The 27,648-nt window shown below is 34.9% G+C and overlaps 1 protein-coding gene across 1 annotated transcript in view; it reads right to left on the bottom strand.

Moving 5' to 3' along the window:
• The window catches only part of LOC145675438 (uncharacterized), a 319,574-nt gene extending 293,289 nt beyond the window's left edge, over nt 1-26,285 (bottom strand). The window contains exon 1 of the mRNA XM_081745856.1: nt 26,103-26,285. Within this exon, the coding sequence (XP_081601982.1) occupies nt 26,103-26,221 (119 nt within the window). The 5' untranslated portion in view covers nt 26,222-26,285. The remainder of the gene's footprint in view (nt 1-26,102) is intronic.
• Between the last annotated feature and the right edge of the window lie 1,363 nt (nt 26,286-27,648).

Here is a 27,648-nt window from a genome sequence, read left to right as displayed (position 1 = left end):
TTGCACCAAACCCTTCAATTGCTAATATTGCTTCCTCTCGCATGGTGTAAACGTGATTGGTAGCTTGTTCTATTGGACATGAATTAGTATAGGTGACTGGCTTTTATTCGAGTTCATTTAATTACACATTTTCGTATTTTGTTTCTCCATTAGCAGTACAGGCAGCTCGAGTTAATCCAAACCAACCGTAATCCGAACCCTGCGCTTGTCCGAATGACATCTAGCCGGCGGGGTTGATATTTTTAGACTGACTGGTTGCTCAAACAGAAGCAGTTGTTGTGAATTATTGGACTAGATCAGGTCACTTTTATTGAATACAAGACTGTTTCAAATGACTTGAATGCTTAACTACATATACGGTATTGTACATGTTTTAGATTAGAACTAAACCTTGACAATTATTCGTTTGTAACTGGATTTGCGGCTTTTGAGCACTGCCTTTTTACGCCAAATAATTTAATAACCCGAACAGTTTAAGCAAATATTCGGATTAACGCGTGCTTCCTGCTGTAGTTATCGAAGATTATTACTGGTCCACATTTTGTCCGTACAGTTACGATGAAAATAAACAGATGCGAAATAATGTTACTCCTATTGACCTTCCAGTGGTCCCGTGAGTTCCGGATTCGATTACCAGTGGGAAAACTAGTGATTTGGATCCTACTCTAGGTCCTGATCTTTAAGACGTTATCATCGTTCCATGGAAGGCTATGGCAAGCCATCATGGGTTCACTTTGCCCAGGAACCTTCGAGTCAAAGATCGACCTTCGGGCAGGACACTGCATCATCATAATGACCTTACACTAATCCGTCATCGCGTCCTTTATATATTGCTGAGGTGTCATCAGTGATGCTACACAGAAAATGACGGCTTTTAATGTACTATCTTCGTATGGTATTCAATATATAGTATTATTTATGGCATTAAGTATCTTCTGAACCACTAACGAAATATTTTTTACCCGTTTACCTTAGGTTGCAGCTTGTGTCGCTATGAAGAGAACGTTTAGGGCAGTTATTCTAACACTTGCTGAGATAAGTAATGAAAATCGCAGGCGCTCTTCTGAAGCAAGACGTCTATTGAGTGAAGTTAATTTTCAGTTTGTGTTCCAACTCAACTTGTTCACACCTTTTCTTGGAAAGTTGAAAAGATTGTCAGATTATCTACAAAATAAGGAGAGCACACTGGCTGATGCTGTTTTAGTTACGAAGAGTTTAGTGGATTATTTTACTGAAATTCGAAACACAGTCGAGGAATTCGTAAAAAAAATGGAATGAGTCTTTGAGTTTTGCAGAAAATAGCGGTATATCTCTATCGGGTCCAATGTCCAGAACACGATCACTGCCCCATCATTTACGTCAGTATATTATGACTCAGCAAATATCGGTTGAGGAAGAAGATATCCAACCCCAAGAAGACTACAGACTTACGATATTTCTTCCTGTACTTAACAGAATATTTGCAGAAATGAATAGGCCTTTTACAGAAAATACAGGTATTCTATGTGGGATAAGCTGTCTTCACCCTAAAAGTGAACACTTCCTCTCATTTGAGAAAATTGAACCACTGGTACGTCATTATGGTTATGACGTCAATAGTGTAGAGGTGAAACTGAAACTTCTGCCGAAAGTTTTGAAACGTTATGAGGAGGAAAAGCAATTGAAAATTACCTCACTGAATTACTGAATAATGGATCGTTTCAAAATTGCTTTCATGAAATTCACAAATTAGCCGTAATTATTGTCACCATTCCTGTATCTAGTTCAAAATGTGAGCGTTCTTTCTTGGGTCTTAGACGGGTTAAAACATACCTAAGAAATCGAATGGCAAACAGTCGCCTAAGCGATCTTTGTTTCTTCTCAATAGAAAGAAAACTTGTAATGAAAATTGCTTTAGAGGACGTGGTAAACGCATTCGATGCTGGACATAAAAATCGATGCATTGCTTTTCATTAAAGTGCAAGTATAAAAGTTTATTGTAAGCTTGTTCGCACCATTTGATCAGCCCTTCATAGTTTAAAATACATTGTTCTTTCTGTGGATCATGATGGAGTTTTATTAATTGCTATTTACTTCTTTACCTAATTTATAATTGTTTTTATTTATTTATTTATTTTATTTAATTTATTTGGTCTAGGAATTAATTCGTGCGGTTTTACAAAAGATGGCGTAACTAGCTTATTGTCCCATAGTTTCGTTGATCCAAACATGCGTTGAAAACTACTGTCATTGAGCATCTTATTTAGTATATGTCAGTTGCTTGAAGCGGAAACAACAACATTTTTTCTTCAACTGAAAATGGCTCATTTTGTGCCTGATAAAGTGTTTTTGCGGGGAGTTATTCTTCATTGCTTTAACATGAAGAAAAGTGCTACCGCAAGTCATCATATTTTAGTGGAAGTGTTTGGTGACCATGCTCTAGCTGAGCGAACGTGTCAGAAGTGGTTTGCACGGTTTAAAGGTGGTGATTTCAGCTTGGAAGACCAAAAGCAATTTGGACAGCCAAAAGAATTTGAAGATGAAGAATTGAGAGCATTGCTTGATCAGGATTCGTGTCAAACGCAGGAAGAACTTGCAGAAGCATTTGGAGTTGAGCAAACAACAGTTTCCAAACGTCTCAAAGCCATAGGCATGATTCAAAAGATGTCTTATTGGGTTTCACATGAATTGAAAAGAAAGACGTTGAAAGAAGAAAAACCGTTTGCGAATTGCTGCTTCAAAGACAGAAAAGGAAGGGATTTTTGCATCGAATTGTAACTGGTGATGAGAAGTGGATTCATTACGAGAATCCTAAACGAAAAAAGGCCTGGGTGAAGCAAGGTGAACCAGGTCCTTCACAACCGAAACGAGATATTCATTGTGCAAAGGTTATGCTGTATATATGGTGGGATTTGAAACGTGTGGTGTACTATGAACTTCTGAAACTTGGTGAAACTATTAATGGACACCGCTATCGACAACAATTAATGCGTTTGAAGCAAGCTCTGGCCTGAAAACGACCAGAATGAAATAACAGGCATAATAAACTTATTTATCAAGATGATAACGCTCGACCACATGTCGCGAAACCGGTCAAAACCTATTTGGAAAATGTCGGATGGAAAGTGTTACTCAACCCGCCATATTCACCAGACACTGCTCCGTCTGACTACTACTTGATCGATTGCATGAATAACGATTTGATTGGACAGCGGTTCACTTCTTCAGAAAATATCGAAAAATGGATCTTTGATTAGATTGCGTCAAAAGATGAGGAATTCTTTCGACACGGAATCCGTAAATTGCCTGAAAGATGGGAGAAAGTAGTGGCTAGCGATGGACAATATTTTTGTTAACGTATTCATTTAATTTGTTTTTGAAATAAAGCTTCAATTTTTATTAAAAACCGCACGAATTAATTCCTAGACCATATATATATATATATATATATATATATATATATATATATATATATATATATATATATATATATATATATATATATATATATATATATTTGCTAATTTGAGTTTCAGTTTCAAAGATATCTATGTAAGCTATGATCAAACAACCATGCTGTCGAATTTCCCTATTCTTTTAGTAACATAGGTCTTTGCTGCTTAGGGATGCGCACGAGTCGACTCGAGTCGAGATTTAAGCCTGTTTCGACTCGTCTCGAGAAAATGTTGCCTCGACTCGTGTCTCGACTCGAAAATATGTTTCTGTCTCGACTCGACATGTTCTGTGTCTACTCGACTCGAATTCGAGTCGAGACGTCTCGAAATTCGAGTCGAGACAAAATATACGAGTTAAAATATACGCACACATCAGCCAGAACATTATGACTATCTACCTAATTGTCAGTATGTCCACCTTTGGCACGGATAACAAAGACGAGTCGCCTTGGCATGCACGCAATGATCCTTGGTAGGTCGCTGGAGAGAGTTAGACCAGATGTGCACACATAGGTCGCCTAATTACTGTAAATTCCGGGAGGGGATGATGCACTCTAACGTCACATTCAATCACATCCCATATGCTTTCTATTTGGTTCAGATCCGGCAAGTTGGGGGGGGGGCAGCACATCACTTGGAACTCGCCCCTATGTTCCTCGAATCACTCCATTACTCCTGGCCTTGTGACATGGTGCATTATCTTGTCAAAAAAAATCCCACTAGCGTTGGGAAACATGGTCGTCATGAAGGGCTGTACGTAGTCTGCAAGCAGTGTGCGATACACCTCGGCATCATGGTGCCTTGCTCAATCTCCACTAGACACATGGATGCTCACGTGAATGTTCCCCAGAGCTTAATTAAGCCGCCGCCAGCTTGTCTCCGTCCCGCAGTACAGGTGTCAAGGTGTTATTCCCTTGCAACACGACGGATTCGTACCCTCCCATCGTCATGATGAAGAGGGTATCGGGATTTATCAGACAATGCAGCGCTCTGCCACTGCGCCAGGGTCCAGTAGCAATGTCGTAGTTGCCGATGTCGTTTTGTGAACATTCGCACATGGATGGGTCGTCGGTTGCGGAGGCCCATCGTTGGGAGTGTTCGGTGCACTGTGTGTTCAGACACACTTGTACTTTGCCCAGCATTAAAGTCTGATGCTTATTCCGCCACAGTTCGCTGCCTGTCCTGTTTTACCAGTCTGCCCAGCCTAAGACGTCCGACATCAGTAAAAAGGTGGGGGGCGCCCAATGATATTTGATAGTACTTCTTTACCTGTAAAAATTTGAACGGCCCGGTAAGTTTGTGTAGGGTAACTAACAAGCACAGAGCAGTACACACCACACATTTAGGGAAACCTTGATAAATAAAGCATTTCTACAGTCCATACAGGATATTTTGGTGCTTAAGAATGGTACTCTGATTTGAGAAGAGTTTCTTTAAGTTAACTGTCATGAAATAACAGACCAACTTTTCAGTCCGTAGTGAAGTCGCCTACTTAAGCCTTCATAAAACTATAACTTCAAACCGATTTTCTCTAACGCAGCTAAGTTGTGCTTTAATCATGAAAGAGCAGGACATGTGTTTTCTTACATCATACTCCCTCAATATCTTAAAGACAAATTTCATTAATTAGAAAGCTGTCTGGCCTAAAGTCCTAAACATAGAATGGTCTATAAACGGACTGTCCATTAAAGAGGCTAATTCTGTTACTTGTAGGATTGAGTTGGTTGAATATAAGAAAATTCCTCTGATCAGAGAAGTGAAGTGCCTTCAGCAGAATCTTCGTTTGAGGTTAAGTTTCTACAAAAACAGTCGTCAAGTTCTCGCACCGAAAACTGAGTCCAGTAATCTTTAAGTTCGCAGTTGAATGCAGTCAGACTGCGGTTAAAAAAGTATTTGAACCTCGTAAACAAGGACCCTCCTTGCTCACGTTTCAAATAAGTCTCTCACTCTAAAATCCCTACGATTTGCTCAATTACTATAGAAACCAGGTATTGCTAGCAATCTTAAATAAACGTGGAAATGTCAATATCAATAAACAGACACTGTCTCCCGTGAAAATGTTAGATGTTCCCTGCTAAAAACAGGGTGAATTGATTTAAATCAGTTGATTTTAAAAAAAATCGTTGATTTAAATCGAATTACGAAATAAATTAATTTAAAGTGAAAATAAGTAAAATCCCGTTTCTGTTCTGTTATTTCGATTATGAAAGTTAATAATCATAACACAATGAGACTCAAATGTTCAGTATAGTATGAAAACAAGTGTCATGCAGAAGATGATTAGGGAAAATCCCGTTTTGAACAGGTAGCGGCGCAATCTTGCTTTATTCTTTTCGTAACATTGAGTGTGGGTTTTAAAATCGTTAACTATTCCAACGGGGAAATCACCAACGAAATTTAAAACGAAAAATCTTTTTTTGTGCGTATCTGTTTGTTTGTTCCCAGATAATAGGACGTATTTAGAGGGGTCGTATCCCCTCTCCTTTTTTCTTGTTAATTTTATAACTTTGGCGAAATTTATGTATTTCATGCCGCAAGCTGCTTCTGAGTTTTTAAAAATAGGCCCCTGCCAAATATCAGTAGCTATTGAGAAAGAAAGTGTCATTTTGATAAATGTTGCTGTACTTTTTTCTTAATGTTTAACCTTTTAAATTATATCACCTAGTTTTAGGTGATAGGGTAGAATCTTCATTATTCGATTTAAAAAGTACCAATAAGGCTTTTTACTTTGTTTTCTTTAAGACTGGAGGCATTTTAGAACAGGTTACATATGCTTTCACGCCTTTCTGCGTTGAGGCATAGTGTGTGATATCATAAATTTAAAAAAGATATATTTTGTTATGCGTATTATTATTATTATTATTTGGCGGGTTACATTTTGCATTCAGAAGACTGAAATTTTGGACACTCGTTCAGTGCACCCCTTAATAATTTTCAGATATTTTCAGATCTCTGCGTAGAAACAGCAAGGTCCAGAGGGCAAAAATGTTTAAAAAAGAATATATTTTAACAAAAATAGCTTTTTTCGTGATTTTCCCACCTCATATGGAGACATACGAATGGTACCGTTTGAAAAGGTGTTCCATTCTTACAAACAATGATGTACATACTATGCTTCTAGGATAAATAGGGATGTCTCAGGAAACTGTTCCCTGAGATCCTGTTTTATACGAAAATCTGGGATATTTAAGGAATATTGTTTTTCGCGGGCTTACTTTTGCACCTACAAGATTGAAATTTTGCACATTTATTCAGTGCACTCCTCAGTATTTTTCAGATTTGTTTCAGATCTCTACCTTAAAACAGGGGGAGGGGGCCACAGAGGTAAAAATTATTTATTTATTTATTTATTTATTTAACAATCACCAGATACAGCTCAGAGGCCATTTTACACTGGATATCCAACAACAACAACAACAACAATGGAAAGGATTTGGGAAGGTATCGGCCAGGGCCTGTTTAGTAGGTACCATCCCGGCATTTGCCTGGTAGGACTGAGGGAAACCCTGGAAAACCTCAGACAGGATGGTCGGCAGCGGGATTCGAACCCACGACCTCCCGAATGCGAAGCCAACGCTCTACCACTTGAGCTACTTCGCTCGGTCAAAATTAAAAAAAAAGGATATTTCTAACAGAAAATTCCTTTTTTTCGTGATTTATCCGTCCCAGATACATGATGCAGACATGTGAAGGGTACCGTTTGAAAATTTGTTTTATTCTGAAGAAAATAATGCACAAATCATGATCCTAGGATAAACAGGGATGTCTGATGAAATTTTTATTTTACATCTGGGTCATCTGGGGTATTGTGGAAATGTTCTTAGCTCATTGTTAAATAGTTTCCTCACCCTTACTACTCAAGATAGAAGCTTGAAATTTTGTACACACATTTAGTACACCCCTTAGTATTTCCCAGTTGATTTTGAGATATGTGCATTAACACAGAAGAGTCCAAAGGGGATCAAAATTGTTTAAAAAATAAAAAAAAATCCGATTACTCTCAAAATTTCCCGCTTCAGGGACATGATAGGGAAATGTGAATATTACCGTTTCAAAAACTGTTCCATTCTAAAGAGAGTGATGTATGTACCATGATCCTAGTATAAATAGGAATGATGCTGTAGCTGCTTGACTGAAAGTCTATAATTTACCTTTAAAAAGAGCCATAATTTAAAAGGGTTAAAAAACATTGTTTGTGATTGATGTAGATTAACGATTGGGGATAATTCAAAATTCAACCCCAATACTTTCACTTGAATGGCGTAATTAGCATTTAATACTAATTACTAATGCTTTTTCTTCACTTCGCGACTAGTATTATACGAGGAGAAAGATTTGATTTAAATAAAAAATCGATTTAAATAAAAAAAATCAACAAAAATGTTTTTTTTTTAAATCATGATTTTTTCCCACCCTGCTAAGAAATAACATAAGAGTAATCTATTTCTCTATCTGAGGATCGATTTACCTAGCCTTGACTAGAAACAAGTCGAACTGACTCAAAATAGTTCTTAATTTTAGTCATACACTCAGAAATAACTTATATCAACAGATATACTGCCTGCTTCAAAGCTTGTCATAAAGAATACTGCTCCAACTTGAGACTATATATCTGATATATAACAAAGAATCCATCTTTCTCGAAGCAAATCCTTTAAGTCAGGGTTGCTACACTTGAGACAATCAATGACGCCAAACACGCGCCTGAATTACGATAGATTTTTCTAAATTATGCCAGATTCTTTACTTATCTTTCCACACTAATTTTAAAGACCAGCCACCACTTACTTTCATTAAGAAAAGCTAACTGTATTCATGAACGTGTATTAAAGAACTAACATGACTCTTACAGAAACGATAAAAATGAATTAGTAAATGGCACATCATATGTATACATTCAATTTTAGTTTAAATATATTTGAATGTGACTTAAATTTATATTTGTAAGTTTTTAGTTTATATCCGTATCAAACACCCAGTTTATGATGGATCTAGTGCATAAAGTAGGATCCCAAAAAGGTCATTGGAATTTGTACCATCCTTCAGTCGAATCAGGAACTGAAACATAAAGAGTCACATTTTCTTTTTAAAGATACATTATTAAGCTGAGTATTGTGCAAATTTATGTTAGTACCTAGGTAGAACTACTAACATTATACAAGCGCAATTCCACAACTTTATGTACACATTACCAAATATTGAACTCTCTTTGTCCATATTGTTAGCGGGAGACCCAGGTTTGATTTCCGGTGGGAATTCCTCTGGTTCTGATCCTACGTTAATTTGTAAGTTCACGTCTCATATAGCCTCGATGCTAAAACGTATACTACACTCTAATCGAATACTAAATACAAGTATTTAAAGAAAAATGATGACGCACCAAGATTACTTAAATTTGGCAATCAAATCCATCTTGTGTTTTCAGTTATTTTCCAGTAGTATTTTTTTTCTAGACATCCTTTCAGAAAACAGTGATGCAAATTTCGTAACTGCGAATTCTTCTCATGAAATTTTCCGATTAGACGCAAATTTTTCCACCCAATAAGATAGATACCGTAAATTTACAATATCTAGCAATAAATAAGTTTGGAAAATATCGCTTTAGATGTGCTATGATGTACAGCTGAATTCATTCTCGGTGTATGCATGATAAGATCACAAACAAAATTTAAAAATATTAGGTGCACTTTCTTTTAACAAACATTACATTTTCTTTTATGGTGTGGAAGGGGATATTAAGTTCGGCAAGAAGAAAAAAATATTGGCCTTAACACGATTCTTGTGTTGCTGTGTACTGCATGTTCCTTACCACAGAAAAGATGCAATACATTTTGCAATTCCTTTACATTAGCTTGATATTTCAAGTCTTTTGTGTGTTTCTGAAGTTCACTTTTACCACAAAAGAGCTCAATGTTAACAGGTCTTACATAGATTTGGTTCAATTCTCAACACGGTCTACAACTACACGTTAAATTGTAGATTCGAAAGCCACTCTTTGTTAAACCTCGCTTATTACCGCTCATCTTAATAATATATATAAGTTCACCGAGAAGCAAATGTTGCATTTCTCCCTTTCATCCTAGCACGAAACAAAACTAAAGACAGCTGTGACACGAAGGAGCTACTTCGAAAAGAAGTAAGCTATACTTATTTGGAAAACAACTTCATAGAGATGTGCACCAAATGATAAAAGTATAAAGTATTGTTGCCAAGCGGAAAACTTGGTCTATTATAATATATTGCCTCCCTCTGTTCGCTCTTTCGTATCATGTGTATCGGATGGTTTTGATATTTCGTCTGATCATTAAAACATAGCAATGATGCCTGTGTGCGGGGCACCGCCTCCTCGATTCACTTACCTGCCTTTTCATTCTTTTCAAAAACCATTGCCTCCCACGTGAACGCTAGTTTTCTAATTTCGACGCTAGAGTCCAGCACCTACTGCCCATTTTTTGTGAGTAAATCTTTATGGTTTGCATAGAAATGACCACACTTTTCCAATAGTTTAGAAAAGAAAATGGTCTTATATTGGTGGGTATCATTCTGCAAAGCAAGAAAAGGCAAGTTGGAATACAATGGAGTGTTATTTCATGAAATACCATCCGATAATGAACTATGTAAGAAAATTAATAGGGGTATACATGAAGGATACTAGATTTTCCGTTTTTTCCTCAAGCCTTTGGCAGTTCCATATACGAAACTCTCTGAGTTAATAAACTAACTGTATACTCCACATTTGATGAGTTGAACAATGGGGTATATTGACTAGGACTTATAAAATGAAAAAGATCTCCAGTATTAGATTTCCAAACTACACTATGTATAAGTGTTGGCAGTCTTATAGACCCACACAGCAAGGAATATTTTATCAACCAAAAGAAAATATTTTCCTTAGTTTCCAAAAGGTTTTCCTTCTCTGAAGATTTCCATGCTGGTTTTCCTAATGTATTCCGAATATTTCCGGAAAATATTTTCCCAAAAATGTTTAGAAAACATTTTAGAAATTACCGAAAGTACATTTTGAGAATGCTAGCCGGAACGTTTATCCAGGAAAATATTCACAAAATGTATTAAAAATATTTTATTGGATGTAATCTAATATGTTTTCACTATTGAGAAGGAAAATATTTTCGAAATTATAATAAAAGTGTTTTCAATATATGATATGGGAAACAATGAAAGGTAATATATTCCATATATTTGTAAAATGTTTTCAAGTAGGATATTTGCAATATTTTCTATTTTTACAAGAAAACATATTGAATATATATTTTTTTAAACGTTTAGATTATTTTAAAAATAAATTCTTTCGTAATATAAGAAATATTTTTCAGAAATGTTTTAAAAACGTTTACTTAATTTTAACAAAATTATTTTGGTAACATTCTGTTATAACTTAAATGGAATATTTTCGTACAATATTTTAGTCTTATTTCCAGAATATTTTATCGGATTTTGAATATAAAACTCTAAAACAGGGAAAAGTAAACATGTTAAAAATGAATAGAAAATGTTTTCCGTTATGTTTTGGAAAATATTTTGTGTTTTTAGTGAACAACATTTTCTGATATATTATAGAAATATTTTTACATTGTTTTCAAAATATACTCTTCCGGTACTGGAGAAAATATATTTCTTGTTATATATGAGAAATATCCCAAATACTTACCGGAAATATTTTTAAAAAATGTTTGGAAAACATTTTATGAAGTACAATAAGTATATTTTTTAGAACGTTAGAAGGAAAATAATCTAAGGAAAATTTTCACAAATTCTACTATTGTGTTGAATGTAATGCAATATGTTTTGAATGTTGAGAGAGAAAATGTTTTCAAAGTAATACTGAAAATGTTTTACATACATGATATAAAAAACAGAATAGGAAATATATTCCATAGATTTTACAAATGTTTTCCAACGTGTTACTTGCAATCTTTTCTATTGTTACGAGAAAACGTATGAAATATAATTTTAAAAATGTTTCGAATATTTTAAACTGACTTCACTGACTTCAGGACAGCACTGACTTCAGGAGTGGTAGAATGAATGACTATTCGGAAACAGTGAGTACCCTAGTGGTTAATGCATCAACACGGTAAGTTGAAGTTACAGGTTCAAATCTTAGTCCAGTCTTGCATTTTCTTTCCTTTCGTAATTATGTACTTTAGCTTAGTAGACCTGATTTCCTTATACTCGAGTTATTTCATCATGACTTTCAACACAAGGGCGACATGAACCACTCATATGTTGATAACAGGGATGTCTTCCTTGTGCTCTGTCATTTATTCTACGCACTACAATAGCTGTTTTAGTGTTGTGTAAAACATACAACGAAGAGCACAATTAAGACACCTCGACTGCGGACATCTGAGTGGTCCACGTCGTCCGTGTGTTAAGAGTCATGGTGCGATAAAATGGTTTCATGGTGATATGATCACGTTTTATAGTGATTCTTTAAAAGAAAAACTCATTACATACACGTGTTTGTAAGTTTCGTATATTTTTAATACTTCTGTAAGAAACTGTACTACAGCATTTTTTTTAGTTCCATTAAAAATACTTTTCACAAAATGCATGTGATTTGTTCCGATTGTTATTGTTCCTCCATATCATTTTTCAATGAATATTGACATAGATATAGAATGTGTGTCCGAGATAATTTAGTTTTCTCCACTTGTACTGCACAGTGCCCCTGTGGTGTTGCCTTGTAATATTAAGGGATCCCGGGTACATGACAAAATATTTAGAAAATATTTTCTGTACATGATAGAAAATATTCAGAGAATATAAGGTAGACAAATCAAAAACATTTTCAAATTAGATTCCTTGGTGTCTTGTAGCAGTAGCAAATGTTAAGAAAATATTAAACTAGTTTCAGACGAATTTATGCTAACAAAGAAAATATTTACGATACATTTTTCAAATAGCAATTGATATGTTTTTGATTTCTTATTGTATGCAGTTTCAGAACGTACTTAAAGTATTTTCTAACATTTTCTGGTTTTCGCAGGGAAATATTTTAAATTCTTTCTGAATATTTTTCCGTCATTACCACCATAACACCTACAGTTTGAAATACTAGAATTTATTTCAACAAATTTATGTGATGATAGAAGTTTCCGTGTGTTCTAAACCTGTTCCAACATACACAGGCTTCTACTACCCCATCAATTTGTAAAAATGAAATCCAGATATTTTAACTTACAAGAGTTGGAAAACTGTTCAGTATGTACTTCCTTCAGTATTGAAGAAAGAAATGTATTTCAAACTGTAGGTGTTATCGTGGTAATGACGCAAAATATTCAGAAAGAATTTAAAATATTCTATGTGAAAACCAGAATTCGTTAGAAAGTATTTTAAGTACGTTCTGAAACTACATACAATAACAAATCAAAAACATATCAATTTCTATTTGAAAAATGAATCGTAAATATTTTCTTTCTTACAAGGGACATCACCCAATTGTCCGGCTCCGATTTCAATGAAATTTTTATTGCTGATAGACGACATGTATTCATTACTTGTGATGAAAGAAATTTTTTCCATGGTGCATGTTTTCTACTTTTTAATAATTTTTAAAAGTTGTGATGTGGATAATAGAGATTACTGCACAAGTCCCTTACTACCCTTTGTAAACGAAGTGTTAATGAAAAAACAACCATGTAGATACGTATAGGGCATAGGGGGAAGTCATATGGTAGGTATGAGCTTGACGGCAGCCATCTTAAAATCCGCCATTTTGAATTAAAATCAAGTTTTCTAAATCGAATTAGGGTAATGTGATACATAATTTCGGGCTAGAATTTAATCAGGAAGATAATGGTGAAGTTAGTTTTAAGGTGTGCCCATTTGGGGAAAATTTACAGACATATTAATTGTTTATATTTACTATGTGCGTAAGTCCCTTACCTCCGCTTCTAACCCGCGTATTAATGATAATAAGTGGATAAAGGTTTCGGTAATACATATTATGGCTAGAGGGAAGTGATACGATAAGGGTATCATTGACGGCAGTCATCTTGAAATCCGAAATTTTGAATTAAAGTGAAGTTTTGAAAAATGAAAACCATAGTATGTGACACCTAATTTTAATAGTAAATTTTCCCCAAAACCCAATGGTATGCTTATTTTTGTTCTATAGTTAACTAGTATGAATTTATGACTCTTCAAATGAGCATGAAACGTCCATTATTCGATCCTTCAAATTGGCAACACTCCTAATTTTCACCGCATGTTTTAAGATTCCGATTGACACTTTGCAATTGTTGCCATGGCTCATGTTTTCTAAATTTATTATATTTTTTTAAGAGTTGCGATTTGTCAGTTCATGAATAGTGTTGGGAGAAGCATCCAGCAATCTTTCTGAATTTTGAAGACTTGCCATGTAATTATTAATTTCCTAGTCAGTGTAGTCATTTATTTTAACCCAGAGTGCATGAGGAACCTATGGACCTATGTTACGTAAAGAAATACAAATAAAATTATAACAAATTTTTGTTACACGAACTCAAAATTATCATGAAATGTGGCCTAAATGTTGCGCAAACGATGAACAGTATTTTTTAAATAAATACAACTTTACAACTTTAAAGGAACAGCAGCAAGGATAGAAAATATCAAAGAGACATAATATCAAAGAGACATAATATGAATGTTCTTAACACACTGTTTGTACCATGAACAAAATATGAAAACAGGTAACTTGTTTATAAAGAGATGTAACTTAATCGAGGTCCCGATCAATACCGATTATAAATCTTACAAACATGAACCATCGACAACAATCGCTAGAAAACGAATGACTTATTTGTCTGACTAGCTAAAATACTGCCATAGAAAATAAATAAATATACAATAAACAAATAAATATAAAACAAAACAAAAGACCATTGATTTACACAAAAATCATATTTCGTTTTCTTTTTTGAGGTGAATTTTCATTTGATTTTTCGTCTCATCTACTATACAAGCTACGTCTTCAGTATTACCTGAATGCAAAGTTGGAGTTCTTTCGTTGTGTGATGATTCATGTTAGTAAACGAGTTTTTGAAGGGCAGGTATAGGAAATAAATAATTACATTGCCTAGGAAATTAATAATTACATGGCAAGTCTTCAAAATTCAGAAAGATTGCTGGATGCTTCTCCCAACACTATTCATGAACTGACAAATCGCAACTCTTAAAAAAATGTAATAAATTTAGAAAACATGAGCCATGGCAACAATTGCAAAGTGCCAGTTGGAATCTTAAAACATGCGGTGAAAATTAGGAGTGTTGCCAATTTGAAGGATCGAATAATGGACGTTTCATGCTCATTTGAAGAGTCATAAATTCATACTAGTTAACTATAGAACAAAAATAAGCATACCATTGGGTTTTGGGGAAAATTTACTATTAAAATTAGGTGTCACATACTATGGTTTTCATTTTTCAAAACTTCACTTTAATTCAAAATTTCGGATTTCAAGATGGCTGCCGTCGATGATACCCTTATCGTATCACTTCCCTCTAGCCATAATATGTATTACCGAAACCTTTATCCACTTATTATCATTAATACGCGGGTTAGAAGCGGAGGTAAGGGACTTACGCACATAGTAAGTACAAACCATTAATATGTCTGTAACTTTTCTCCAAATGGGCGCACCTTAAAACTAACTTCATCATTGTCTTCCTGATTAAATTCTAGCCCAAAATTATGTATCATATTACCCTATTCCGATTTAAAAAACTTGACCTTAATTCAAAATGGCGGATTTTAAGATGCCTGCCGTCAAGCTCATACGTACCATACGACTTCCCTTTATGCCCTATACGTATCTACATGGTTGTTTTTTCATTAACACTTCGTTTACAAAGGGTAGTAAGGGACTTCTGCAGCAATCTCTATTAACCACATCACAACCTTTAAAAATTATTAAAAAATAGAAAACATGTACCATGGCAAAAATTTCTTTCATCACAAGTTACGAATACATGTCCTCTATCAGCAATAAAAATTTCATTGAAATCGGAGAAGGACAATTGGGTGATGTCCCTTGTTAGCACAAATTCATATCTGAAACTAGTTTAATATTTTATAAACATTTTCTACTGTTACAAAACACCAAGGAAAATAATTTGAAAATGTTTTTAATATGTCTACCTTATATTCTCTGAATATTTTCTGTCTTATACAGAAAATATTCTCTAAATATTTTGTCATGTACAGAAAATGTTCTCTAAATATTTTGTCATGTACAGAAACTATTCTCTAAATATTTTGTCATGCACAGAAAATGTTCAGTAAATATTTTCTGTGATGTACAGAAAATATTCACTAAATAATTTTTGTCATGTATAGAAAATATTTTTTGGTATGAGTGGAAAATATTTTAAAATTATTATTTTACAGAACATTAATTTTTGTTAAAAATGGATTAGAAATCTTCAGAAAACATTTTAACTAAGTACCCAATACATTGTAAAAATATTTAGAAAAAAATTCTTTATTTTAGACAAATGATTTTCAGTGTTATTGGCAAATGATTTTAAAATATTCCATGCGAAACATTTTAAAAACCATTCCGTTAACATTGTATAAAACGTTTCAAATACATTTTCAGTAATGTGTGGAAATGGTACAGAAAACATTTTTTTGGAAAACTTTTCTAACCTCGTATAAAATATTTCTACAACGTTTTTGAGTAGATTGCAAAAATATTTTCAGTATTATTTGGAAAATGTTTTCAACAACATATGGAATATATTTCCTTAAGGGAAGTAGGATACATTTTCTGAAGGAAAATGATGGTACGTTTTAGAAACGTTTTGAAAATATTTCATTGCTGTGTGGGGAACGGCTATGTCCTTCGGTTGACAGGTATCAGAGCAAAAACGGCAAGAGCTATCGACATGCAGTTTTCGGGGATCGATTCAGTGTCCCAGGAATATTTTACATCTTCTTGGACTACCTTCTACTTAAGCCGGAAGTGGTTGAAATCGACCACTTCCGGTTTCAACAGTAAAGCGAATAACTCAAAACGGTGATAGATAGACACAAACTGTTTTCGGAAATTGATTCATGGTCTCAGGAAAATAAACTATCTGCACCCCTATATCTTAGTAAAACTGGAAGTTAAAGAAATTCAGTACTACGTCCAGTTTCAATGTTGATTTTCATATAGCAAAACCGGTAAGAGATTTTGCGAAAGGTTTCTCAGTAATTGATTCAGTCTCAAGAATGTACTCCACGTCTTCAATATAGTATTCAATTTGCATAGCTTGGAAGTCTACTGTAGTTTCACAGTCTGAAACGATACTCACTTATATATATTGGATATTGTTGCTCTCGAGACAAGATTTAAGCTATTTCATCTCAAGAAGCTGTTGCTATATTGTGAGACAGCTTTGTCATCTCGTTTCTCTTAGACAGTTGCTGTCTCGTATCGTGGGCAACACTAATTTTAATACGAAAACAATGTACAATTTGGCTTAGAGTAAAAACAATCTATATAACATGTTGTGGTGTGGTTTGCGATAGCCCAAAGTCTGGAAAGTGTATTAGAAAAGGTACAATTCTTTGTGTTTCACATTTGTATTAGTAATGACTAGTGTTGTGGTTTAAACTTTCTTATTATATATAGGGAGGCCTAAAAGTAGGTATACAGTAACTTCCTGATCAACCTATTGCTTTTTATATCATCTCCTATTGCTATCCATAAGGTAGACTTAGTTTCTTTATTATTTATTCTTAATGTCTTTGTATTTACATTTTAAGCTCGGAACAGCCGAAACAAATGAACCTATAAGCTAGAATGATATACTTGATCGATGCAGGGGTGTAGGCGTATACCTACTTTTGAGCCGCCTTGTATAATTACAATTATAGTTAATGGCGCCGATTTCTCAGTAAATTTGGGAGGGGGGGCATTCAGATGCAGAAGACATATATAAGGATTTTAAGACAAATTGCATTCAAATTATACCAAATATCGCATTATCATAGGTATAATGCGGGGGGCCGGGGCCCCCGCCCCCAGGATCGGCACCCTTGCTTATAGCATCAGAGTTCCTTCACACGAGAGCATAAAATTATATATATTCTTTTTAGGTCAATATATGAGTGTGTGTATTCTTTCATTTTTGTGCCTCAGCCGTAACATCAACAAATGTGTTTCTATTTCATTTTTTTGTACTTTTTTAATGACTACAGCATATCATATCCTTCACGCAAACCATTTAGATTTCTTTACATTCTTTCTATTAGCATGTATTGTATCCGTATAAGTGTCAAACTGCAACGCTACAGGATTGACTGTCAAACGGTGGGATGCCATGGTAGGACCTGCCATCTAGTGGCGAATTCGGGATGAAATGTACACGCATTTTTTGCCTGATTGAGCAGGCAGCTAAAGATATCCCACATTGACTTGATCCCTAGTCTTCCGTTGCAAGCGCTGCTATCGACTGAAGAAATTCCACTCGCTTTCTCTCGCTTATCAACAGCTGAACCCTTATTGGCTCAACGCGTGGATGTGTGAGGGTGTGAGCTTTAGTTCGCATTTTTGCCACGGCTCAAGACATTTTGGCAGCACAATAGAGGGAGCGGACGGATGTAGAAGGCAGTGGTGCGGGGAAAATACCCAAAAGCACCAGATAACTGTCTTTCCATTTGTTTTGGAAACAACAAACCCCTTTTCACGTGTGCGAGAGAAAATGAGCAGAGCGAGATCAGGTGTTTAGTCACGGTTAGTTCGCAGCAGGAGTCCATGGTTAAACATTTGGCTCGCTATCTTTTCATATTGATGTGAAAACACACTCGCAAAACCTTACAAACACAAAAGACTGCACTTCAAAGAAAATTTTAAGACACAGATAGTTCAGTTCTCTTTTAGCATCTTTCTTCAACAAAAGAGTCGGTTCACTGTATTCGAATAAGGGAAGGGTTGAAGCTTCCGACACTGTACTGAAGCATTTCTTTCAGCGGTATATCACTAGATCTATCCTGACCCTCATCCCACCTCAAGTTGTAAAGTAAAGAGACAGAAATATCCAAGATAACTGTGCACTTGAGTTTCAATTCATAATAATAAAACTAGTGGACAAGTAAACAGTCTTTTGTAAGCTAAAGAAAACGGTGATGTTGAGAATGAATGAAATGGTGGAATGAAGTAAGTGGAAGGGAACTAAAGAACCACAAGAAAGTCCACACACACGGTGTTTCTATGCCACAAAGCCCAATTGGTACCAGCTGGGATCGAATCAGAGTCTTCACACACCAAGGGTGAAAGCTGTGCCACTGAGTCACAGCGGCCCCGGGGCTAGGTCGAGTCGCCTTTACATTTATAGTTTTTTAGTATTTGAAGTAATGAATGTTACGATTATAAAATAGATTTTCCTTAATGAGCCGCATAAAAACAAAAGCCCTTGAAATGCATTAAACAATTACCGCGATTTGTTTGTGAACTTAATAGTTTCTGTAAATTTAAAACTGATTACAAAATGAACACGTAATTTTATTAGGTGAATATAAAATATACTCCCAGCACCAAACAAAACTATTTGGAATTGTCATTAAAAGAAAGAAAGAAAAAGCAAACAGCGGTGCAAAAAGATTAGTAAGTAAGTGAAATACATTTCGGACGTGAATTTCGGAAAAAAAAATTACTAAACTCATTTCTCTTTCAGCAGTGCGCAGAATCAATGTCTAGCGAATGAACACCTCCATGATAACAGAGAGAAGTCGGTGTTAAGTCAATAACAAAAGAAAGCTAAATAAATTCATATTAAAAGTTATCTCAGTGTGTAAATACGGAGACGTACCAAAGCTCGAAAACTTAATACACTATTACTCTTATGTATCAAGCAATCGTTCAGCTATCATTTGAGAGGATGGAAATCCCAGGCTCCTGAACAATTATGTTACTAGAGTAAAGTAAGGAGTGTATTTATCTTACAGTGAACTGCTTTGTTGCCAAGTGGCCTAACTCCAAAATTGAAATTGAAGTTCAAGTTGAAGTTCAGGAGTGAAAGTTGAAGTTCAATATCTCATGGACAATCCAAGTTTCTTTTATGTTGGGAACCAAAACCGTAACTACTGTATGTAATTTATTGTTTTATAATTTACTGTTTACAAAAATCCTTTTAAAAAATACCTATCTATAGAAGTGAAAGGTACCTATCTCTAATAGTTCTTGGCATCCAAGCAGTCCATTTATTGTAATATACCATGTAAAATAGTCTCGTATCAAAATATGTGATGTACAACAAATGTTACATTATATATTATGGACATTACGGAAGTTAGAGAAGAAATATTGGAGAGGTTCAAAATGTGGTGTTGGAGAAAGATGGAGAACATAAAATGGACAGAGAGAGCAACAAACGGAGATGTTTTAAAACGGATAGGAGAGAAGAGGACACTTCTAGCTACCATTCTTCGTAGAAAGGCCAATTGGATTGGACACATCTTGCGAAGAAATTTTCTTCTTAACACCGCCATAGAAGGAAAGATGGACAGGAAGCGAGGAATAGGAACAAGAAGAACACAGCTGATCCAAGATTTGAAAGATAGGAGAAAATATTAGGAGTTAAAAGAGGAAGCTGAAGATCGAGAAAAGTGGAAGAAACATTTCCAGGCCAAAATCTAAAATTGAGTAAAACAAATCCTCATTAGTCCTAGGACCTGCCGAAAGGCAGAATACCTAATAATAATAATAATAATAATAATAATAATAATAATAATAATCGTAACTCGTGATACGCTGCAACACATTAAAGCCTCAAAATAGTTAGAGAAGCGAATAATCCAGAAATTTTGTAGTACTATTGCGTTCGTGGGAACGAAAACAATAATTATAACTATGCTAAATTACTATAGACTGCCAATTGTTCATTCAGAGAAGTTATGAAGTTCACTTTATCGCAATAGTTTTATACAAACTACATATAGGCTACGGATAATAGTTTTATACAAAGTAGATAATCGACTATTATCATTATTATTATATTTGAAGTACAATCAATATCACGACATTAGTTTTAATTAACTTAATTGAGCTGAAAATTAAATCTTGATCTCGAAAAATTAACTATTAAGTTTATGCGTTCTATAATTTTCTAAAGTAATAAATGCAACAATAGGTTTCAAGGCTGTTTCTGAGTGAATACTTTTCAAGATAATATTAAAAATTATAAAAAGATTTTCGAGACATTCGAGTCGAGTCGAGATTTTCACGAGCAGTCTCGACTCGACTCGTGTCTCGACTCGAAAAATCAAGTCGAGAAGTACGTTTGTCTCGACTCGTCTCGAATTTTACAACGTGTGTCTCGACTCGAATCTCGACTCGAATTCGAGTCGAGTCGAGTCGAGATTCGAGACATGTCTCGACTCGAGCGCATCCCTATTGCTGCTGCATATAGAGGTCACGTCACAAAAAATCTTGTTTTACTTTACCTACTTATTACGTATTTTATGTTATTAACGAAAGGTAGAGGATTATCTGTTAGTCGGTGTTGTTTGAACCTTCTTATATTTCTATGTATTCATGTGCATTATTGGAGGGAGAGGAGGTAAAGCTCTCTTGAACTTCATCGACTACATAGTACACCCTGTTATTATTGTTTAAAAAACTGGAAGTAGAGGTAGTGTGTCTGCCACGCGGAATTCGGTAGGTCGAGCATATAGCCACGAACTCCCACAGCTTATCCTATGCCCTGCATTTCTTCAATTCCACCAGGCGAATGCAGGAATCGTACCTTCAGTAAGGTCAAGACAGCTGTTTCCACATCCTTGTTACTCCCCTATTTCGGTCTGAGCCTTAGCTAACTAAAGAGTATAAAACATGAAACTTAATTATTGTCAAAAACATGTCTACATTGCTCAGTTCTCATTTCCATTGTCCGCCCACCCAGCAATTAGGACCACCTATTTCCGCCCACCCCATCAAGCGTTTCTAACGCCGTCCCTGACTTCCAAATTATTATTAGTAGTAGTAATGGTAATAGTAGAAGTTGTTGTTGTTGAAATATGTGTGGTAGCAGTTGTATTAGTTATTATTCATTTAGATAATAGGAATTTTAAGGCCCCGCTAGAGCATCGAGGCTATATTATGCATCGAATCTACAATTTAACAATAGCTTTTAGATTATTTTTTCTAATTATATTCTTTCACGAGGATCTATAGAATACATTGTAGATTATATTGTAGAGATACATTGTAGATTATCATGATTAGTGTTTTATCCGGTCTTGTTGATATTGGGGGAATCAAAATCTCGACATCATGCATGTCTAACCGTTGGCTCGCGAAGCCATGATGTGTCGCCTGGGCTCTTAAATCTACGTTTTATACAAATTTTCGGTTTATTAACTTATTTTGTATAACCGTTTTTTGTGAAATGTTAAAAACGAAGAATTATAATGTAAATAAACTGAAGCTTTTATACCCATGCGCTTTTACACCCCAAAGAAAGCTAAAAGAATTTTGGAATAGTAATAACGTCCATCTTGGAAAAATAAACTTTAAAGCACATGGATATATCGAAATTTGCAACTTGTCCATATACATGCAAAAGGAGTAAAGTTTTAAATCCATATTAACAATATTTAACATGTAGAGTACATTTACATCTACAAAATTTTAGTTTGGGTATCTACCTTTCAAAAAATGTTGACAAGTTTATAAAAAGGGATTTTGTAAAAGAGACTCCTTTCACTATTTTTCATTGTGGTCCGCAACATGATGCCCAACTTCTCAAATGGGCCGCTAGGGTCAAAACAACGTTAGGTATCCCTAACTTAGAGAGAGACTATATTGTGTATCTTTTATAGTTTATGTACGTATATATAGGGCTATACACTAGTAGAGCTTCACGGTTTCAGGAATCGTAAAACCACACTTTCGGTTTCCACTATTAATCGGTTTCAAACGGTTAACCGAACAGGTTATCTTTTTTATTGATTCAAAAAATATTAAGAGAAAAACATGGGAACGTAACGTGTTTATCATACAATTGATAAATGCATAAGTCACATCCTTAGTACGGGACAAAAACGAGACTGATTAAAAATAATCGTTATTGTTCCGAATTTAATACTTCTTCTTCTACTACTACTCCTAGAAATAATAATGTTTTAAGCAATTCACCATTTAAATACGTTCCATATACCCGTTCAACCAAACTTTTAAAACGGAAAAAAATTCTTTAGTATATTCCTATGTATATTATTTTAAAATTTCAATATAACGCATAAATAACTCTGTTTTACAAGGAGAAAGGACGTTACTATGTATCGTAACGAAGACAAAAAAAACCTAAGTATTTTATTATGAACATGACAATAACCTTACTATCATCATCAGTGTTCTGCCACACTAACAAGTCCTTACAGTAAACAAAACTTTCTCCATTCATTTTTACTACTTTCTGTTAAAGGATCAGAATTTTCGATGTTCATATTGTTTAGCAGATGACATATTCTTTCCTTCTTCCTCCTTCCAAAACCTAATTCTTTCAACGTATTTCTTATAACTCAAATAATCCATAGACAGTGTTCTAACTAATTTATTTTCCTTTTTTCTATCAACTTCAGAATTCTTTCTTCATTCCCTCATCTCAAAATTTCTTTTCTCTTCCCAACTGGTTCTTACATCATTCTCCCTACCTACATCTCGAACCTTATTATAATTGACATAATTATAATTATAGTAAAACGCGTGTGAAAGTACAGTAATGTATGTATGGCTGTCCAACTCTACACTACAACACTTGGTGGAAGGCTCAGAGCTCGTTCGTATAACTACCTTTTAGAGTTGGCCTTTATTAAATAGTCGCGATAACCGTGAATATTTACCTTTTATTTCATTAATGATGATAACTCCATTTACAATAGCAAAAGGACACGTTTGATGTGGGCCTATTTCCTATACTAGTTCTCACTCTTCCCTGAAATAAGTATTATATGATTAATTGGTTATCAAATACGCTTGTAATAGAAATGTATTTTATCAGATACTAGTATATATTACCCGCTTTGCTGGGTTGAAATGAAAATTTAAATGCACAACTCCATATATCATGTATTTAGTACCCGTGAAATATCCTGTTTTCGTTTTTAATGGTATCAATTTAAATTGCATCAGAAAGATCATTGATCATCTCGGCGACCAAGAAAACCATGAATTCGACACTAATATTGGTCATTTTCAATCATCTTGTTATCTCCCCTTTTCCCAAGTTACGGGGCTAAATTTGGTTTTAAGCGGGATAGGAAGTATCACTCTACTTCTGAGCAACCCTAAAAACTACGGATCAGACACTAATATCGACCATTTTTGATCATTTTTATATATCTACCTCTCTTCCTCGTCCATGTTGGGCAGTATGGAATCGGAAGTTTCACCGGTCATCTAAGCGACCCCGGAAACTATAGATTCGACACTAATATGGGTTATTCTTGATCAGTTTTATGTATTTTTATTTCCCCCTCCCCCAAGGTGCGGGGCTGAATTTGGATTTAAATAGCTCAGAAGTGTCACTGTTCATCTCGGCGACCCAAAGAACTGTAGATTCAGTACTAATATCGGTCATTTTTGATCACTTTTAAATATCTCTTGCTCCCCCCTCCAAGTTGTGGGTATGAATTTGAATTTAAACGGGATAATAAGTATCTCTGTTTATTTAAACGACCCAGAAAATTATAAATTCGACACCGATAGTGGCCATTTTAGATCACTTTATATATCCCTTTTTCCCCACTCCCCCAAGTGGCGGGGCTGATCTGGGTTTAAACCGGATCGGAAATGTCACTGTTCATCTCAATGATCAGTAAAACTATGAATGAGGCACTAATATTGGTCATTTTCGATCATTATTATATATAGCCCTCCCTCCCCTCCTCCATGCTTCGGCACACGGCATCAGAATTGTCACTGTTAATCTCAGTTACTCCTAAAACTACGGATTCGACATTAATATTAGTCATTTTCGATCATTTTTAAATGTTTCTCCACCTCCCCTACGTTGTACCTTCCCCCTCCCCATCTATCAGGGCTGAACGTTGCTTGAAACATTATCAAAAGTGTCACTGTTTCTCTCACTCACCCCGAAAATTATGGATTCAACACTCATATAGCTCATTTTTGATCATTTTTAAATTTTTTCCACCTCTCCCTCTTCTAGGTTGCATCGTCAAAATGAATAGCCTAAAGTAATTCCTACACCTGAACTCATGTACGTTGAAAATTTGATTGAGATCGGTCGGGTAGTTCAAAAGTGATGAAGTCACAAAGGCAGTGATTTTTATTTTACTTCCTTTACATATATCTCCCCCTCAGTCTTCTCTACATTGGCTCGTCAAAATGAAACGATAAAAAAACACCCAAGGGCCGACCCTCATACATGTTGAAAATTTGATCGAGATTGGATGGGTGGTTCAAAAGTTATTAGGTTTTATTATTTTTATTTATACGTCCCCTCCCCTCCCGAAACACTAAGATATATCGCTAAAGTGGAACTACAAAAATATTTCCAAATTCGAGCCTCATGTATTTTGAAAATGTGATTGAGATCGGTCGGATAGTTCAAGAGTTATTAACTTACACAAAAGTCACTTTCAGTCTTATATAAATTGATTTTTATATATTTCCTCCTCCTTCTTCCCCCTACGATGCTCCGTCAAATTTAAATCATAAAAACGAGCCCAGGCCCGAACCTCATCTATGTTGAACATTTAATCAAGATGGATTGAGTAGTTTAGGAGTTATTAAGTTTTATTTATTTTTATACACTCTCCGTCAACCCTCAGTTCTACCATCAAAGTGAATAGCCAAAAACCAGCCGACCCTCGATCCTCATCCATGTTACAAATTTAATCGAGATCGGGCGGGCGGTTCAGGAGATTTAGAGTCACAAACAGTGATTTTCAATTTTATATATATAGATAAAACTAGTTCGATGTATACATATCTAATTACATGGTTATTTGCGTTTATTTTGGTCTAATTTTACACCCATCCAAGTGTCATGAGAACCACTTCCTTACCCTCCATATCCACCGAAACTCAACTCTTCTTATTTCCGTCTTACGCAACAATTTGAGATATTTCTTTCTAGGATCGTTGGTTATAGCTTAGCAAATTTGGCATGCATGTTCAAATACGCATGTTTTCATTTATATTGATTGGGCTCATAAGTTTGTGCCGTTTTTACCATGTTATGCTGTAAATAGTATAATCTTGTTTATTATTAAGTAAATACACTACAGTACGCTACAAAACAATATAATACAATACACAATAACAAGACAGACACACTACGTCGTAAATCAGTGACGTTAGCCAATATACGAAGTGAAATGAAATATCGCCTAGACGTGCTACGTGTCACCAAAGATGCAAACGTGATTTATTTATGCTCCAAGAGAAAATTGATTAGTTTACCAGCATTTTCCTATCATTTTAAAATTTCCATCATGAATCAAACGGAAGTTATATTTTTTTGTAATGAGACTACATTTTTTAATGACTAGAATTTAGGTAAAGATTAATAATTTATTATTATTATTATTTGTCTATCAGGTTACAAAAAATTAGAATATTTACTTTTTTAAATACTGATAGAAAAATGACGACTACTTTCTTCTGTTTAGAACACTCGAAAATAAGATAATTATTTTGCACTTACCTTGCAGAAGAAACTGCATCTTTTACATTCACGGAAGGGTTTTGATCTTGCCTAGTAAGAGTAGTGCTTCTTCCAGCTCGAAAATCTTCTCTATCACGAGCTGTAGATGTTCCCGTCATGCTACTAGTATCAATGGCTCTGCAGGTATCAGCATAACTAGCAGTTTGTGTATTATGACTAGAATAATAATAATTACATTTAATAAATTTGTTTTCTAGGAATTATCAATAAAAAGAATTATTTCAAAATTAAGATCGTAAATACGCTAAGAGATGTAAAATACTTACTAATCAGTTCAAAACGCGAAAGCCATGTTTTGACCGTTACTGGAATAAAAACGCAATACCACCCCAACTCAACCTGCACAAAATAGAAATTCTTGAAATACTAGAGAAATATTCCCTCGGTGAGGAGCCAGGTTTGTAACGATTTTTCAGCACATTCCCTCAATCCATTACTTACACAAAACAAGTGCAATAATGATAACATTTTTTTAAAAAATATCTCACTATTAATAACATAACTCTCGGTATTACTTTCTGAGGACGTCCGCAGATAAAGCATACAGAAACAGTAAGCTTCCAACTTGTTCCAAACTTGTAAATTTATCGACAACTGAAGAATAATTCGAACAGCCTATGATCATCTTCTAGAACACAATGATGTTTTCTTTCTTCTCCCGAACTACCAAGGCATCCTCCGATGTACCTTCTGGTCAAGCTAGGCGCGTATTGACCAGAAAAATACCAGCCAAACAGAGGCTGGAGCAGGAGAAGATGCCGAGAGGCCTAAGTGAATTGACTGTGTGTCTAAGCCATAATATTCGAGAAGTGTTTACTTAGCACGTGCTTGAGTGAATATGCGGTAGAAGACTTCGTTGCATTGATCACAAAGCTGAATCACGACTCGATAGTCTTCTAATCTGGTCAATATACGGCCGTTATCAGGGTGGTAACTGGACGGTATGATTGAAGGTCATACGTTATCGTCCTTACATATGCAACACAGTGGTAATTTGTTTTGCATCGCACATTCAGTACTTACGTGAATTTCCGTCTGATTGACCTTCAATTCATATTTGAATACAGCATAATAGACGAAGTCTTCAAAACAATGACCTTCCATATAGTTCTAATCTTCGATACGAGAAAATATAAAAATGAACACAAGAAATCAGTGACAATAACGATGACCCTAATGTTGAATTTCTGTATATAAAAATAACCTATACTACTGCATGTTACAGGAGAGTAGAAGTAGGTTGCACATCATTACCCACACTGTCCTATTATACGTAGAAATGTGAAATTCGGACAGAATACATCATTTCTGAAAGAAGCAAGTGGTAAAAAAGAATTTTATTTAAAACACGTATCCTAAGAACAATGGTAAATTTTATATGAAGAATTATGTACCTCACGAATTCCTGAAATGGGGAAAATGAATCTTTTTACTAAAAATAAACATGTTACAGTGTTTTCGATAGTTCTTTCTTAACTTTTTTGGTTAAAACTTAACATTCTTTCATTACCGTGCTATAGGAGAC

Source organism: Thermobia domestica, chromosome 18 (genome assembly GCF_964235325.1).
Source record: "Thermobia domestica chromosome 18, izTheDome1.hap1.1, whole genome shotgun sequence".
NCBI lineage: Eukaryota > Metazoa > Arthropoda > Insecta > Zygentoma > Lepismatidae > Thermobia > Thermobia domestica.
The sequence above is the reverse complement of the archived record's forward strand: the minus strand, read 5'-3'. Positions and strand labels throughout refer to the sequence as shown.